A 19228-nucleotide genomic window follows, 5' to 3' on the forward strand; every position below is an offset into this window, starting at 1 on the left:
CAGTTACTGCAGCCAGTGCCCACCTCATGCCCCTTTCCAACAACATCAGGTGTAAAAACACAAATTCAGAGCGTGTCGTGTTATGATAACAGACCCTTATAAATACTGATGTGTCCTGTGCAACTCACTGAGCTTTCAATGATACATTTTAATGGGAAACATCTAAGCACCAAAACACTTGTCTAGCACTTCCCAATTAAATGCAACTGAGGAACAGCGTGTGCTGCTTTCATTGCCTTCTTGCGTGATCTAGTGTTTTGTGCCAGCTATGAGCTACGTTTAGACACTTGATAGAAAACTGAACTGAGTGTTCATAAGCATTGCTATTCAAAAAGAAGCTGGAACGATTTTATTTTCCTCTTTTAGTTTTCCCTCCCCTTTATCTTTCTTATAGAGATATCTGGAGTAGATGGGGAAGGAACAAGAAAAGCCATATGAAGTTTTGAAAAACATTCTCTCAGAGGAAAATAAAGTGAGTCATTTGAACATTTGCACAGAAGCTGCGGAGGGCTTGTTTTCCCCTGTAGAACTGGGATATAAAAGTGATTTTAAAATGTTTCCCAAAACTTTGAAGAAAGCTATAATCCCACCTGTCAGGCTGTAGACTGATGGCTTTAAGGAAGGTGGATTATAAATTTGCTTTTAAGGATGGGTTTAGTGTGCATAATTGCAGGTTGAAGTCTTTCTCAATTCTTCTTGGTTATTCTTACATTCCCCAGTGGAACGTGCTGCTCCATACTACATTATGAACCAGTTTTAGTCATGTTTCATTAAATATTTACTTGATATATTTGAAACAGCCATGGTCTGTATTAAGGTTTCTCCTCATGCACAAATAGATTTTATGGGATAACATGCAATTTGCCTTTGTTGACGAGTTTTAGAGAGAAGAGAATGAAGGCAACCACTGCAGTTTGGAGCAAAATGAGAAAGCTAAAGATGTCAGGTTATCCTCTCACTGCAATCAGAAGCAGGAAAGGAGATGTTACAGCAAACAACGTTCCATGAAAGAACTGGTCTTTCCATTTCACTATAAACAGGCATTTTGTTCAACCTGGTCACATCCCAGCTCCACCTGCATTGCAACGCTCCCGAGTAAGCCCTGCGGTCCCCAGTGCGCTGGATCCGAGCAGGGATAACACTAGGTGTCACTCGCTCCCTGTGCAAGCAAGAACTTGGACTCTCCTCCGCTGGGGAGCAGCAACAGGAATCTCCAGAGTACAAAAAAGGCCAAAATGAAAATACTTTCTGCAACCATAGCAACCCAGAAATACTGAGGCAGCCGCTGCTCAAGAGAGTAAGGAAGAATTCCCTTCCCCAAATCAAGGAAACGTTCATCCCCTGACACTGAAGCATCTACACAGTTCTCTCCACTTCAAAATTTCCACTGCAAAAAACAAAAAGAAACAAACAAAAAACTCTGTTCTGTTTGTTTCTGCAAGACCAAACCACATCCCCATTGGAGGAGAGAGAACATGGTGTCAAGTTAGCATAAACTGTTATTAAGCAATCAAATGCAATGTGTGTGGAAGGTGCCAGAAGATCTCAAGACACTTTTATAAACATAGATGAATTAAGCAATGACCTTATGAACTCACAGAGCATTATTTGCATTTCAAGAGACAAGGAAACCAAGACACAGAAATCAGGGAGCAGAGCCAGAAACAGAACTGATTATCCAGTTCCTCATTAAAGCCATTTACAAATTTTAATGTATTTTAGCCTAGATACACTTTTTCCTCCTCTCGTATCTTTTGATAAGAAGCAGCTGTGAAGAATTGCTTAAGACTTCCAGGTACACAGGGAGCTTGTCTTTTGGGAAAGACAACGCCACATAAGACAGAAAATCAAAGCATGTAAAGCCTCCCTGAAGCACAGCCTTTGAATTTTATGTTGACTGACTCACAATCCATACTTTTCCTTAATACACTAGCTTGTGTTAGTGTGTTCATCCGTGAACAGCTCACCTTTGCCACACCCTGAATGGGAGACATTCACAGCACTATTTACTTTTCTAAGGTTTCATCCATTCTAAAGTAAAAATTGCACTGTTATCGTCCTCCTTTGTTTAATTACAAGTGTTTCAGGTATCGCATAAAACTGTAACAGGATCAAGCTCTTTCAAAAATACTCTATTCCAGGCCTACAGCACAGAAAGGAGGTGCCATCAACAACCCCAACTGTCTAATGAGGCCTGAGGGCAGGCAGCCAGCCTGAACTCACTTTCTGCTGAATGGAGATGAACGGGAATGCTCAGAGATTTGAGTCCTACCTTTAGGGTTTTCACAGCCACTGTAAGGTTGTACTTCTTCCAGACTCCTTCATACACCTCGCCATACTGCCCTCCACCAAGCTTGTGTTTCATCGTGATGTCAGTTCGCTCTATCTCCCATTTGTCATAGTTTGGAGACACGCCATAAATAGTGGGCTTATTGCGTTTGGGCGCTGGGTAGTGCAAAGTGGTGATGAGCCCATCTGCGACAGTTGAATGATGATGGACCAACTCTGCTAAGGTGTTGAAGCGGCTCTCTGAAGAGACATACAGCTAGGGACCAAAGAGAAAGAGAAAAGCTCATTCGCATAATGCACATCAGAGCATTCGTTTGTAGAAACTACATTATAAAATTGTGAAAGCAAAGCGTTACATCACTTCTACTCAATCTGCAGTACTATGAGCTCCACCAGCTCTGTAACTAGTTCTCAGAAGTTCAGACCTGAGAACAATCAACGCTTACATGGGAAATGCATGGATTCAGGAGAAAATACACACACTTCACTTAAACTATGGAAGAAATGACTGCAAATAGCATTAGATTGGCATGCTGTTGCTTGAAATGTCTTTTTTCAAAAGGCTGGTCAGTAAAGATTGTGGGACATTTCCTGGAGAGTAGGGCGTTGTCAACCTCAGTGTCTTGATTCCATTATTACTATTTGGATTATGACATTTTCACCTGCCTAAATTCTCCTTGAAGTGTCCCTAGCAAACCGGTGGCTTCCCTGCTTTTGGCCCAAGCTTCTACATAGTATTTTGCATGAAGTTAGGCAGCTGGTCTGCTCCATTCTTGTGATGGGTACCGATCAATAACACAGAAGTAAAATCATTACCACTGAACGAAAACCTGCTGTGAGGCATGATAACCCATATTTGTTACCTTTTTAACATTTATACAGAAGATCCTAAAAGCCTACTAAAAATAACGGACAAGCAACTCCCTACCACCAGAGCTTTGTATTTCTGGTTTTCATGCTCAAGCCCAGTCTTCTGCTAGGCAAGGTGACACAAGCTAGAAATTTAATTTTAAAAACAGTGATGCTGAGAACACCTGAAGGAGAGGGAGAAATCTTTGTATCAAAGTGCAACAGCCTATGCTGGATGCAGCACACAGAAGATGGAAGAGCTCCATTTCTCACAAATGACCACGGTCTAGCAAGGGACAGCCTTGCAGGAAGAGCAGCACCACGTTAGCCACCCAGATTTCTGTCCAGTCCACACACTGTGAAATGAGTGCAATGCACTGGTCCTACTGTGCACATTATGTGCCAATAGCTATGATCAAACTTTCCAAATGCTTTGACTTGCTGGATATGCACTCAACAGTTTGTGCATGTGCAGTGGCCATCTGTCTGGGATTTTGGGAGCCCAGGAAGTTGACCAGGCTGCCAGGCATCCAAAATCCCAGACTTAGGGTCACATTCTGATTCTTCCACCTGGACAGAATTTTTGGATGGAAAAAGGAAATGCACCTGTGAAGCTCCAGAAATAAGTGAGCATGTCCAACAGAGAAGGGAAAGGCATTTGCAAGAGAAAAAAAAAAAATTTGCAGGGAGGGACAAAACCACCCTCAAACTGGAGACTGGCAATTCCCGTACGGATGCTCCTCCTTTGCAGGCATCTGTTTACTATGCAAACCCAAAATGAGAACGAGAGGCATTGGAGAAGACCAAATATTCCAAAGCGTATGAGAGCACAGGCACTACATATAAGAAAAGTTGAGTGAAAAGTGCAGCCATATCATCCAAGGAAGTCTGAGTGATAGACAAAAGTGCCTCACTCCCTCAGGATCCTGCTTACCCAAATCCCTACTTAAGTCTTATGCATGCTTATGTATGTATAGTAAGTATCATGGTCAGAATTGGCAAAACCTGCCAATCTACGTATGTCATGGACTTATTTGAAAGAGCTGCAGAAGGTAAAATGCTTGGCTCAGGCACACAGTGTAACCCAGAAAGGGGAAAACACACACAGACGTGAATGACCCCGCACACCAGTCACAGACAGGTTAGACTACTGCAAGGTACAGGGCGGCCGTTGACTTTCAAGCTATGGCCTTTGTAACAGAATGATGGCCCCTGTAAGGTCTCTGGGAAGTGAACATTGGATAGCATTTGTCATCCAAAAAAGGCAACTATGCTGTAGAAACCTACCTTTCCAGTGTTGGGAAATCATAACCCCTGGTTAAAATGGCCCACTTGAGCTAAAACCAAACAATTAACTACTCTGGTGACAACACATCCACTTTTGGATGTGCAAAGGCATTCAGAGTGGAGGGTTTTATACCCTGGGCTGGAGAAATCTACTTTCCCTTCACTCTTGTTTTTCTTTTGCTAGAGTTGCTGATAAAAACCTCCTATGGAAACTTTATCTCTAGAAAATAAAGGCATCCTCCTGGGGAGCATGTCCTGAACCCTCTACTAAAATGAGTCATATTCTTTTGGTAAAGTAACTGGACCAAATCTCATTTCAACCCTATGACTAAAACCAAACCAAACCACTTTCATGGTCAAAGAGGTGACATCACCTTAAAAACAGATGTTCTGAGAACAGAAAAGTGGCAACATAAGAGAGGCTTTTACAGCTGCCTGGCTCGGGCCACCAAGCATTGGCCAGTACAACCACAATTTAAAACAAGCCATACCTGTTTGGGAAGGACTTCTTGTACTTACTAGCAGTGGTACAAGCAGTTCACGCGTTACACTGAGGACTAAAATATATAAGCATGGATGTAGAAAATTATGCTGAATTCAAGGATCACTGGGAAGTATTAGAGAAGTATGGAGAAGGAAGCTGCCCATGCTTTTATGATGCCTTATATCTCAGGATCTCAAAATCTCATGGGAATTAGAGATACCTGTATTTTGTGTGACAGATTACATGATCTTGTTACAGATGGAGGAAGAAGTTAAATAAATAGCCAAAGGTTTCACAGCAAACCTGTAGCAGGATGGAGAACAGAAGAGGATTGCCCTGTCCAGGCCACAAGACAACACTCCATGCCTTAACACACATGAAGTTTTCCATTTACATTAAAAAACCACATCCACCCACTAAATGTGCTTATTCTGGAGGCAGAGTTTTTCTAACCTCCCAGTGATTACATCTCAGCACTGACTCCTGAAGGCCTTACTTCCCATCAGCACTACTGGCAATCAGAGTTATGCTGTGTTTAAATCTTCATCTGGAATTTGAAGCATGTATCACAAGATGAAGCAAGGAGCAGCGATGAACGGCATGCTGCTGATGCAGCCCAGCAAGCCACATACACACTCTGACTATTTTCTGCAACCTCCCTTCTCCGCTGACCCTGTTCACCAAGTCTTAACTCAAGCCGCTTGCTGGATAATTTCCCCCAAGAAAACCATCTGGTGCTGCTAACTGTACTCATACAGAGGCAACAGACTCAGCGTTTCTGCAGCATGCGAGGTTATATAGCGACTCAGACGGTTTGCTTCCCAGCTACATTGTTGACACATTATTTGGGCAATTTTTGTATATTGTCAGTCAAATAGTAACACCAATCCTGGTCCAAGCAGCTCTGCTTGTACAAATTAGCCGCACATCTGCAGCTTCTGCCACCAGATCACATCTCTTTTTCCTGGCTAGTTTATTTTATAAGGGTGGTTAAACCAGCCCATGCTAACCTCCAACACATCCTTAACCTGATGGGATTCCCCCTCCCCAGTCAGCAGAGAAAACGGAACATCCACACAAAAAAATCCACGAAGCTCCATGATCTTCTCCAGGACCGAGTCCGCATCCAGTTCAGCCACTGAAGGTTCCAAGACACTCGAGAAGGACCTGAGTCCTGCGTCCTTAATGCTGAGAATAGCAGAACTTGAAGAACTGGCTGGACAATGCTGTTTATTCAGTTGGGTTATTCAACAGGAGGCTTTGCCTCAAGTACTATCAAGTCAGGAGAACCAAGTCCTCTGTACCACGGAAGTGGTTTACCAGATGACTAGCTGCACCGTGCCAGCCAAATCAAGAAAGGTCACTTTTAATGCCTTCCTTAAAAACAAAAAAAACCCAAACCACAACAAAACATTAAAAGGTGGTCCAGAAGAATATGATCCATTAAATTGGGAAATAAAGAAAAAATTCCCTGAGGAATTTTTTTTTTTTATGTTGTTGAACCCAAATGCATTCAGTATGAATGGTGCTAAAATTAAGACACACACACCTCTGATCATCTTCCTAGACTCCTCAATTTTCCCCAGGAAAAACCTGGGTAGGGCTGTGCGATGCATAGCACACCTCTGTGCCAAGCAGCAGTTGTTCCACACATTCCTCTAATACCTCTTTCTCCTGATAGCGTGTTATCTCGGTCACAGAACATGATCCCACCAAAGCCATTCATCCTTGCTGCAGCACTTGCAGATATTAAATTCCCTGGACAGGCTGACTGATGATACAGCAGGCTGGGAAGGCCCCAGGTGCTCAGGGAGGTGAAGGTAAGAGCTTTCCTTCAGCAGAGCTGTGCTCTGCTGCGAAGCAAGTAATAGAGCGCGACGCAAGCAGCTCAGAGCAGGGAACCTGCTCCAGCAGTCTCCATTTCACAGAGGGAAAAGTAGGGATATTAGCTGTTTCTCTTCCGAGCTCCTCAGCTTTTACAGCTGGGAACAGGATGCCGAAAGAGTGCGGCGTCCCCCAGCCCAGCAGCCCAAGCAGCAAAATGGGCAGCACATCTACTGCTAAGCCGTTGCAATTCACTGCCCAGCTCATTAACACAAATTGAAAACGATGTGGTTTAACATACCAGGCTGCAAACTGCAGCGCCTGGTGCATGGACCTGGCACACCGCCCCTTCTGCAGGGATGCTGGCAACGGGGAGGACTGTGGCTACCTCTTCGCTCACTCCTGCACAAACAGCCAAAGCCCAGGAGCCACAGCTCTCCGTCACTGACACTTCTTGATTTTGTATTTCCAACCACCACCAGCTGCAGATCTGCTTTAGTGAATTGTACTGACCTGCACCTTTTCTCAAAAACACCCATTCAAGCAACTTTGTGGAAAATCAACAGTTAACCTGGCTAATACAAACCTGAACGGATTATTGCTGCTGCAGAACTGGTTTTGGGGATAAAAACCAGCTCTGCTCTGATAAAAGCCTTCCTGTGTCAAACCCTTTTACAGCTAAAATAGAGAACATGTGTTATCACATCATGGACACATGCTTATTTACACCAACTGAAGAAGGCTCGAGTTCATAGTGTTCACATGTGAACATCGCTCATCTGCCAGCATCAATGTGAATCGAAGGAATATCAACTAGAGAGGCAGGAGGAGGAATAATATGCCAGATTGCCATGCAGCCCTTCAAGTATGCTGCACGTCAGCACTTCACAGTGCCGATTTTGACCACAGAATGTGTCTACATGGGAGGAAAAAGGAATAATCAAAGCATTGTAACTTGGAAATACGTTGCCTTAAATAACATGGTCAGGATTGTCTCAATTACTTTTTGTCTGCTTTAGCAAATAGATTGTACTTCATTACTGAATAAAATCTGTTTATCTTATTAAAGGCTTTAGAGTGATGAGGCTAATAAATAGGAAACACTATGTACTGGTTCCCTGTGCTTTCATACTAAAGATTTTGCTGTCAACATTGGTGTAAGAAGAATAAAGCTCTCGCAGGACAAAGGAAAATTGGCCACAGTGGGCCACTACTATACTTCATTTTTTTTATTTTTTTCATTTGAAGTACTTTAATGGCATAGAATCTGTCATCTACTAGATGCTGGCAAGAAGAGCCTCAGCAGCCATGCTCCAGACCCACACTTCAACTTCTGCACAGGATCTAAAGAGACACTGCTTAAAATAGATTAGTTAAAACCCAAGATTTTCCAAAATCCAATGCCAATAGAAATGTTTCCATGAAATTAAAACAAAAATCTGTGGAAAACTACACTTTTATGCTAACATTTCTCTGCGGCATCCACAAAGCACAGCATTGCAACACTGCTACAGCACACAACAATCTGGGGGGGGGGAAGGGGAGGAAGAAACTAGAGATAGGGCCCATACAAAAGTGAAAGTGCCTACCCGTCTCCAATGATCACGCTGAAATACTGTAGAGAAATCAAAACAGTAGTTAAAAATACTGCGGAATAGCTCAAAAAGCATTCTGTCCCTAATATTTACAGTACTATTAGCAACAGGCACTGATTTTTCTGATTTGGCAGTCAAAGAGATTATCTTTTGAACACATGGGACAAGAATTCATCCTCAGAATCTCTTATTAATAATATCTGTTATATTCAGCTCTGATATAACTCTAGCATTTCCTACCTTAAAAGTGTTTCTCTGCTGAGCTGTACTATACCTCACCAGAAATTCGCTAAAGGAGTAAAACTGTTTTGTCACTGCTGTGTTGGAATCTCACAGTTTACTCTAACTACAGATGATGAACATTGTGATCAGGGTTCAGAATTGCTCAATTGACCTTGTGCAGTCAGTGGACAAAGTATACCGGAAAGGTTTTCTTTCATGGTTCGGATAGCCTGCAGCCTACCTTTCCGTCAGATGCAGTGTTTATTCTGTAGTGGTACACCCTTCCTTCGTATCGCAGTGAAATAGATCTCTGTCCTGGACTGCTCTCGCTCTCTCGCACAAGAAAGCTGCCGTTGATACCGCTACTCAGAAGGTACTCAGCAGCGTTACGGGACACTGGTCCATGATACCAGGAATGCTTCTCCAAACTATTCACTGGGGTGATGTAGTTGCTGGGCACCCAGCCTTGTCCATTCTTCGTTTGAGCCTCGCACCATTCCCCATTATGATTGTAGCCCAGGACACGGAGCTTTTCACCTTAGCGCAAGAAGAAAATATATTTAGGCATAGCAAACCTGGGAACTGAGGACAAAGATAGGTTCTTTCCAGCTAACAGATCATTAAATAATCTCCTATAAGAACAGGTATCTGAATGAGCAGGGAGCATGTGTGTTTCTTTAAGCTTAAGTGGACCCCTCAAAGCCAAATAAAGTCATGTGCATGCTTCAGGAGTGAGTTAGGCTCTCGTGCAGTTCTGCACCAGCTCTGATACTGCTTGAACTTAAAAAATGAATCCACCAAATTTTATTTGAACTGAGTTGGCTTGATGGGACTAGGAGAGAACAGGAGTGGATAAATGATTAAAAAAATAGTATCAATTAGCAAGGTAAGCAGATGTGACTTGAAGTACACATAAGGAACAGGACTGAGTAAGAAAACACTATCTGTACAGTTCTTCTTCATATGGGGACTATGTTTTGGACAACTACAAAAATTAGAGAGGCCAGCCTCTAAAATCAGCTTAGTTTAACTTCTCAGTTCAAATTCTTGCTCCTAATGGAGACCTTAGTTTTGGCAAACAGTTTCTTGCCCAATGCAAAAACTTCAGGCAGTTTTAACCTTTTAAAAGGTTATGACTTTGCGAAATATTTGTATTTGTTTAAGAAAAATTCCCACAGTAAAAAAAATTCCATAGGGTTTAGCGTATAACTTAGTTATTCCACAGTGACTTTTCTTTCTATGCCTTCTCACACACTCCCAGTACCATTCTGCCCAGCTACCTTACCTTTAGTTATGCTGAGAGTGTTGTCCCCACTTGCCACAAAATCATATAGTGCAACAAAGAGATGGGGGTCATTTTCACTAGGACAGGACAGAAGGTTTTCCTTGGAATTCCAGCGAGCTGCTTCGCTCAGACCCTGAGGCTCAAAGTCTGACACTACCGGTCTCTGAAGGGCTTCTGGAGGAGGGAGAGAGAGAGGGGGAGAGGGAGAGAGAGGAAAAAGCAGGTTCATTTTTGCTGATAAAAGCCATCTGGTTAACCCACGCACTCTGATTTTGAAATTTGCATTGTTTCTTGACATGTGTGCTCCTCATGCATCAAAGGACAGATATGGACAGTTCTTTAATACAGATCTCCTGCCACACAGGCAGGACACCCTTGCTGCAGAGCTATCCCCCAGCCTACCCTGAGCCCCTCCAGCTCCTGCCTCTCATGGCACACAGGAGAGGGAAAGCCCCTCTCCCTCCCTCCAGTAAATGCTGCTCACGTAGGCTGTTTGCTCCTTGTAAATCCTTTGGCTCATGCCTAACTGCTGGTATGGTTAGATCTGAAAACAAACCCAAGACCTTTAAAAGGTAAATCCCTTAATTATCCTATAAATGAAATCGCCAGAACGTGCAGCACAGAGAGCCAGGCAGGGTGAGATTTATAAGGCGTGGTATTTAAGAATTGGATACATACTTCCATTCTTCACTGTATTTTTTATCATTTCTCTTCTTGAGTACAATGCTGTGCCTTTTTTGTTGCCCTCTCTCCTGCCTGCCACTCTTGAAACCAGAGCACAGCAGCAAGCATACTTCTTTGCACAATGGGCTTTCCACATTTTTAGGAACCCTGAGACCCCTCCAGAAAAAGATTCCTAAAAACTGAGCTTCACAGTTAAGCCAAAGTTTTTTGTACACTGCAGCACATTAGGCGTGTAATGTTCAGTAGTTATCAGGCAAGTCCAAGTACATTGGGGAATTTTATTGCAGTTGCTTCTGCAAACCCTCCCCTCTGGACCATGATTCAAGAGTTTGGGGCAGTGATGCTCCAGGTAGTTGTGCCCCCCCCACTCTCATGTGCCACCCCCAGCTGTGCTGGCAGCCCTGAGAATGACTGTGCTGGCACAAACTCAGGACATTAAGTTGTGAAAATCTTGTTTTTTGAAGGGTTATTTTCCATCTGGATGAGTTCATTGAACAAAGTCACAGCACCGCACACAAACTATCGTGTCAGCGCAGCTATGGGGACAGGAAACACAGCACTATCGCACCCAGCCCCTTGCGCCATGAAATTGCTCTTCATTACTCAGCATCAGACTCCGCCGGCTCCCCTCACTCACTGCTGAATCCCTCTTCTGCACAAGCACACACAGCAGAGCTTTGGAGGGAGAAATCCCAGGCCAAGTGTTTTCTACATTATCAGGTCACCTGGGAGCACAGTTCTCTCCTCATACTCTTAATACTCACTAGCAAGGGGCTGCTGTGTAGATGCAATCACACCAAAATATGCTTTTAACGCTATTGCTTGTTTGGTCTGGAAGTCCAGTGTAAGCTGCACCAGTAAACTAGTGAAAAACTGATACGACTGACACCAGAAAACGTATGGAAGTCAAGTGTGGATTGGGATAGGTCCAAAATACGTTTCCCAATGGGAAAATGCTAAAAAAAAAAACCAACCCACCCAAAACCCCAACCCTACAAACAATAACAAATCCCATTATTTTCTAAGCTTTAGTGCTGAAAGTGCCACTATTCACCCACAGACAATCTGGTGTCCTCGATGTGTTGGTCAGATCACCACTGGTAAAGGCTCTCTGGGTGATTATTTATGAACATGAGTACTACTGTATTCTTTGGAAAAGGTAATATCATATATGCGGGCAGAGAGCAAAACAGCACGTATATACACCGTTGGGCCTGTTTTCCTAGCCAAACCATATCTGCAGGGAGATATATTTTTATAGTGAGTCAGAGAAGTCAAATAATTCTGCTTTCTAAACAATTCCACAGTCAGAAAATGTGGTGGTGTGTTGGGTGGTTTTTTAAAGAACCTCGACATCCTTACTTTCCGTTTCCTGCAGGAGAATACTTTTTAATAGCTCGGGTTTGTGTGAAGAACGACAATGAGAAAAGAAACAGAAAATCCACTTTCAGAAAATTAAGCTATAATCATTTTACCATGAAAACGCTTTGATCCTGTCAAGCCCATTAAGCTCCCTTATCAAACACAGGGCGCTGCAGTGACTGGAGATACTCCAAGGAGTTACACCATCAGTAAACACCTGGAACAGACAGACAGCAGAGAACTGCAAGTAGCAGATACACAACCTCAGTGAGGAGCGATGCCGTGATGCTCTCCCCCAAGTATGGTACAAAACAGTACATGCTGCACAGTGGGATGGACCGTAACCGCTGTTAGGAAGGAAAATGCCTCCCCCACGGGGGATTGATTCGACAGGAAGGCAGGAAATCCAAGGCAGGCTCCCCTCCAACTCCAGTGCAATCGCAGCTCAGCGAAGGATGGCTCATGCACGGCCATGGATGGGGATGTGGGAGGAAAGCCAAGCGCTCCGCAAGAATCCCTCCCTCATGCCCAGGCTGTGGCGGCGCTGGGACTGACTCATAATGCATGGATGCCAAGGTATGCGCTTCAATTCAGACCATGAGACAACACTGTGTCAAACACCGAAAACACCCACAAGCTGCGGTGTGAAAGTCAAGGAAGGCTGGTTTTGCTCGATGACATTCCTGCAAACACTGGCTCAGTGATAACTGTCTGCAAACCCAAGGACTGGCAAGAGCAAGGGCTGTTAAATAAACGTATGAGAATTTTCTAAGCTGGAAAACCACACAAGTCCCCCAGTGAATACATAGGATGCTATGCACCGATGGGCTCGTATCCTCTGCATCCTCCAAGCCAACACCCCTGCTCAGCCACTGGCACCCCAGCAGAGGTGCACGCTGCGTGTGAACGGTGCCGTGCAGGAGAGCACGACGGGGAGATGCAAGACCCAACTCTCAGGTTGGGTTAGGGCTGGTGTTTCCAGAAGGCAGGATCCCCAAGTTAAGAACTGGGGTGGGAAAGGCGGTAACTGAATGAAGCCTGACGGGCAGCAGAGAGGATGAGGCCCTGAGTCAACATGGAGAAGAGCGTAAAGGAAAGAGCAGAGTTGTGGTGACCCGAGTGTAGCAGAAGCTTGATAGACCATGACAAAACACACTTTTAAAGGTCTGGGCCCCAAAAGGAGGCTGTCAGCAGACTCAGGACACAAAACCATGAAGCGAGAGAAGCAGACAGGACATGTCCATCTGGGAGCGACGTAGAGCCGGCTGTCAGCAGTATTTATCCCTCTGAGTTGTTCTCTAGCAAATGTGCCCAGACATTACAGTCCTTCAGAGCAGGAATTAGACATTGCTGTTCATACGTATTGAGGGTCTTTTTCAACACACTACAGCTTCTTCACCTCCTACTGCTGGTTTTAACTACAATTTTACAGCACTGCTGAGCTCTTCAATGGACCAGATTCCTCCTAATAAATCAGCCCGGCTGCGACACCTACAGGAGGGTATCCTGGCATGGTGACGGGGCAGGAAGCGAGCGTAATTCAATCTGTTATCTCTGCGCTGTGATTCCTTCCACGCATCCACTTTGTCTTCTGCTGCGTCCCAGTAAGACTGTAATCTATTACTTTGATCATACCGTGCTCTGGATGACACCTGGATTCCTGTGAGGAGTCCCGAGGCAATGCTGTAATTCAGTTCTCCACTAACACCAACTAAATGATGACTCTTAATTAAAGCAGAGCAGACTTCGAAATAAGACAACAGCAGCTTTTATTTTGGGGCATTAGCCATAAGAATGTCTTAATTTCCCCCCTAAATTAAAGTTTTTACCAGGAGATATTTATGTTTGCACACTAGAAGGCTTCATAAGCGTAACTATCTCCTGCTAATTACTGTTTATATGAAGTCATGAATCATTGTTGGGGACTGTGTAAGAAGTTCTCAGATATGAACAATTCTGGTCTAGACCAACACAAGCAAATTTCCTTAGTAATTCAAGGGAAGGGCTGGAAAACAGGCAGAAGCACAGAATTACACTCGGCTCCTCCACAGCTGACCGTGGGGCAGTCCCAAGGGAAGGAAGAGACCTCCTGTCTCTCTACAAAACAAACATCCTGTGGTCTTACAAACCGTGTTGGCATTTTTTCCACGAGGTTTCTAGAGCAAGGGAGCGCAGAACACGTCTAGTAATCTCTTTGGAGGTACAACACAGGCGATCTAAAGCTTCTCCTTTCCCTACATTCCCCCTACTCTCCTTCTCCCCTGTAAGAAATTATGATAAATGGCAAAATAGCTATGCAGATTTAATACAAATGTTCCCAACTCTGAGCACATATGATGGAGCAGCTGCCTCTCTGTCCCAGTATTTCCTTAGTGGCCCTTCACGGATTCCCTATGCCTGATGGAATATGGATTTTAAACAAATAAAAAACCAAAATCTGTAAACCAAATCATTCCAAAAAGAAGAAAGGTTTCATGTTTTATTTCAGACTCACCCCTGTAGTGAGATCATGCTCAGCCTCTCCTGTCACCCACTCCATAGCACAGGCCATATAACCTCCTGCAACAAAGGCTGTCACTTCTGCTCTTGGCTGATACTTGGAAAGTCCATACTCTTACAGCCAGCATGAAGACAAATGATCACTTTTTAAATATTGCGTATTTCTACACAGAGATGAAGAAGTGCAAAAATAGATCCAGCCTCTCTCAACCAGACCCCCCCTGGGTCTGTGCTGGGCCAGTCTCCCCAGCTGTGCTACCCTATTTCCACCTCCAGCGAGGCACTTTCGTCCTGCAGGCAGGCTGTGCTCCCTTCTTGCATGGCCACCAGGAATCTCCAGCACTCTAAATACAGAAAACCAAGTCTGCTGAATGCAAGCACGAGAGAACAAGGCCACCCATGGCTCCTGCTGCATCACCCATGCAGAAACAGGCCCCCACAGTCAACTGCAGTGTTTTATTTTGTCTAACACTAAGCACCTCTGATGATGTGGCTTCTCCCACTCCTCCAAGAGATGATTCTATCATCTTGGGGGTTTTGTTGTTGTTTTTTGTTTGTCTGGCTGTTTGGTTGTGGTTGGGTTTTTTTGAAAGTTTACTCTTCCATTAGCCTGCAGGTTCCACTCCAGTTCATTCACTAAGTTTATTCCACTTATAACACCTTAGTGACATGGTAAATATAATCTTTCTCCAGCCAGCTAATCACAGTTGTAAATGTATGGAGTAGAATAGTGGGTATGGCAGAAATTTAGATTTTATTGCCAAATCTGCTACTAAGCTGCTGCCTGACTTTAGATTATAACCTCTGGAAGAGGAAGGGGAGAGAGTAACTAGATCCAAGTGAACTTCAGTGACACTTGTGTATTTCTGAAAACTTCACCTTCATAATTTTTGGTTTTGCTTCCTTAGTAAGGAAGCATAAGTAGTGGAGTTTGCCCATTTCTGAGCTCTGGGGAGGGAAAGCACCAAGCAAGAATCATCGAGACCTACTGTTTTATTTCCTTGGTTTACTAAGCAGCCCCAGACTGCTCAGGGAAGGACTAACATGTCTGTGGATGATCAGTTTTAGGTCTGAAGACAGTTACAGCTTTTCCTATGAAATGACAAGCCTTTCCTCACCACAACCCATGGGAAAAGGTAGCAAGCACTATCAGCCAGATTTTTTAATAAGGATGGGACAGGCGAGAACTGCTGGAACAAGCACATAACTAGCAAGCCTCACAAAGCCAGAAATATATTTAAAAGCAAGAATTCTACTGAGTGATGGCAGATGAGAGGCCAAGAGGTGAGGAGTAGAAAATAGCCAAGGAAGAGAGGAAACAAACAGAAGGCTCTTCCCTGGGAGGCAGCAACACCGTCTTAATGCAATTGCTCTTCCTAACAGATTGACCAAAGACCTGCTCATCCCAGCAACACTGGGGCAGGATGAGTCGCTGGCATTGCAGTTTTGGGTCTGGCTCAATATATGCCCAAATGCATAAAAAGAAACTCTCCAGGAACAGGGCAATGGCTACAGGCTGCTGCTCCTCCCGAGGTTTGACTACTCTAGCTATAACAAGACACGAAAAAAAAAAAAAGGGGGGGGGGGGGAAACGGGACGGGACAATCTGACATGACAGCTGGCAGGACAGAAATCATTTAAGTTAGAAAACAAAGGACTTTACTAGTGTTCCCAAAACAGTTTTTAAACTTTACAGAAAACACTGACAGGTTTTATACAAGGCTTCTGCCTTTCAGTGGTAGAGCAAGCCCAAAAAGGCAGCAAGACTATTTCAGCCCCTATTTGGGACATGGACACGTTCTGTTTTCCAGATCAGATTGGCAGCAGTACTTGCTGTGCCTCTTCCCTTCTACTCTTTACCCTTTCTTGGTGTGAAGTGGGTGAGGAATTATTCCGTTTGGCAAAGGCAGAAAGGAGAAAGCAGATGACAGAAATTCAGATCTCTCACATTTTAAAATATTATTTACTAGTGGGAATAGAAACGAGGGCAAAAAATGGCCAGCTCAAACATCAATATGAAATCTCAGTAATCGTTAAAACCAGTTTAAACCTATTTTTGATATGGTTAAGAAAAGGTCTCAACTTCTTCAGCGAGCAGGCAAGCCTGCCTGTACACAGAAAAACACACAGCAATAGGATGTAGCACCTGCCATCCCTCCACACCACGACAGAGACAACTCTACAAACAATCCTCGTTCCTGCAAACTAATAGAGCATTAAAAGCCTTTCAGAAGAGGACCACCATGAAAAAAAAATTTCTGATTACTCAGTCAAAAGACATGTACACATGTGCCTGACTCTAAATCAGCCTTATATCAAACCCAACCTCAGTACAGCATTTTCAAGAAGTGTGTTATAAAATACAACAAACAGATCTGATTTTGTTACAGTCCCATGCTATTCATAAAACAAAAACTGTTGTGTTTTGTTAACACATGAAAACCAAAATAAGAAATTGAATTAGGTAAAATTTAATCTATCCTCCTGGCTGCAACTGATTTTCCATGCAACTAATGGACCTTTCATCCTTTAAGCAGTTATGTTTAAGGTTTCACAGTCTACTACAGTGAAGAAACTTTCCGCTTTCCCCTCACATCCTCAACAGCTTCTCATACAACTAAGATAACAAGACCAGAGTTAAATCCTCTACCAGTATCACCATCATCTCCTTAATCCTTTCAGAAGCTTCAGCGAGGCTGTGGGACGTGCATGGGAATGGACTGGCTATCACACGCTGCTCATCGGGATCCAGGAGCAATAGTCCGTAGTTTCTGACCCTTGACACAAACCTGCCCCCTTATCATGACCTGCCAAGCTTAAGTGGTTTCTATCAAAATTAACAAATCCATATGTAAAAACTTGTTATCTTCTTAAGGGTAATGGAAGCAAATGGTTTTCACTTGTGCCCTTGGAGTACATCGGTTTGGGACAAGTCACCACTACTCTTTTGAAGAGTCCTCAAGCAGCACTTTCAACCTCACAATAACTTTAATAAGAAAGCTGCCTAGGAATACCACGTGGGGACCTTCAGCTTTAGAAAGTAAAAACAGAAAATCCTACTTTTTTAAAATTTCCCCCACCTCCAGATGAGCTTCTCACCCTGCTCTCCAAGAGATCCACAGTCGATTATGGTGGGTCCTGTGCTGCCTATGTTCTAACCGACTGTCACAGCCTTAAGGTTGCTGTTACCTCATTTGTTCACCTTTAACATGCGGCTTGGATGGTGGCTTCGGTTTTGCCCCATGCTGAGCTGAGAAATGAGACTGAGCTACTTTGATAGAAGACCATTTAAAAGTTGTTTCAATGCTCATTTCCCATCCCATCATAAAAAATAAAGATGCAGCCACAGTCTCAGGGAAGCAGAAGATAGAAATAATACAATATTTATTGTGTCAATGATCATGTTCTTAATTCGATACTGCCTATATGGCACAAGTCAAACTACACTCTAATCCTATTATGCAACTGCATTGCAAATTCGGGATGGGGGTGGGGGGAGTGGTTGTAACACACACAAAAGAGAAAAGTTGCAAAAACAGTCAGGGTAACACCCTTGTAACATCATCCTTTAGCATTCATTTCTGCAGGGAAGAGAGGCCCCAGATGCTCTGCCTGTTCTCCCAGGGCTGTGTTGAAAGATCCAACGGCACAGAAAGGAGGCCCAGCACGGCTCGGAGCTCCTCCTCAACAGGCAGCCCGCCCGTGCCCGAGCAATACCAGAGGCAGGGGACACAGATACTGCTTTTATAGACATAAAAGATCACGGAAGAATTCAGTCGCATAGGAAAGATCAAAATTATTCACATGCATCCGCCCACCACTAGGTTTCTGAAAGTTTGAATAAACAAAAAAAGTCCTCTGGAAACTGTTCTTTGATTTTAGACAACAGAAAATTCTTCAGAGCCACTAAATTCATCTGATAAATACAGACTCTTGATCCAAAATTTCTTCAAATGGGTTTGCCACGAGAAGCCATTTGTAGATTCTGAGATTCCTAACCTATGAATTTTCAAGGACCATTTCTCCACTGAATATTCGAGAGTTGAGCAACAGCGACTTGCGATAGGCCCCGGGAAATCAGCTGCTGCCTTTCGTGCCTCTGATTTGATGAGTTAGCACGGTCCTCCTGGCACGCAGATTATTTTTACTGAAGCAACATCCCGCAACACAAAAGAAGTTGAAGAAGCCCGGACCACCCCAGTGGGATGGACACAGCCCCACTAGTGTGGCCAAGGGGCTGGGGCTGCACGGGGGGACCCGTGATGCTGCTCCGCAGGCGGGGTGCGAAGCCACGCCGGGGTGAAGAACTTGCTCGAAGTCACACCAAGCAAGACTTCAGCCCAAAGTCCCCCAAACCCGGCACGGTGCCTCTGTCTGGCTTTCCATCTGAGCTAGTCGGGTCCATACGTTTAACGTTTCAGTGTCTACAAATAAGCACGGGTGTGACTCAAAAAAATCACCTTTTAAAAGCAAATACGCAAGAAAACTCAGTTAAATGAACGCCTGGGGAAAGCAAACTTACAAGGAGATAACCAGAATGAACTAAGAGATTACGTATTAACGCACGCTGAAAATATTTTACGGATGGACTCATCTAAATTTTCTTCCTGAGCCTTAAGTTGGCTTTACCGTCCTCCTCTCACGCCCAAAATAAGGGAGATCCTTCCCCGGGCAAAAAAAATAAAGCCGAGGCCTGAAGATACCGCTTTGTTTATGGGCTCGGCAATAAGATCACTTGACATTTTACAACCATTTATGGTAGAGCCGCGCTCCCTTTGTATACTGCAGTTAATGAAAGTCACCTGGGGTCTGGATGCCGCGTACACCACTCGGTTCCCTCGCCCCCCC

General features: G+C 44.0%; 1 protein-coding gene across 1 annotated transcript in view; it reads right to left on the reverse strand.

The window, feature by feature from the left end:
* The window catches only part of ABL1 (ABL proto-oncogene 1, non-receptor tyrosine kinase), an 88906-nt gene that overhangs the window by 12201 nt on the left and 57477 nt on the right, over positions 1 to 19228 (reverse strand). Inside the window, exons 3-5 of the mRNA XM_010570906.1 lie at positions 9836 to 10009; positions 8792 to 9087; positions 2273 to 2545 (exon numbers count right to left, since the gene is read on the reverse strand). Coding sequence (XP_010569208.1) covers positions 2273 to 2545; positions 8792 to 9087; positions 9836 to 10009 — 743 coding nt within the window. The remainder of the gene's footprint in view (positions 1 to 2272; positions 2546 to 8791; positions 9088 to 9835; positions 10010 to 19228) is intronic.

The sequence above is a fragment of the Haliaeetus leucocephalus genome, unplaced genomic scaffold (genome assembly GCF_000737465.1).
Source record: "Haliaeetus leucocephalus isolate CR32 unplaced genomic scaffold, Haliaeetus_leucocephalus-4.0 Scaffold306, whole genome shotgun sequence".
Classification (NCBI taxonomy): domain Eukaryota; kingdom Metazoa; phylum Chordata; class Aves; order Accipitriformes; family Accipitridae; genus Haliaeetus; species Haliaeetus leucocephalus.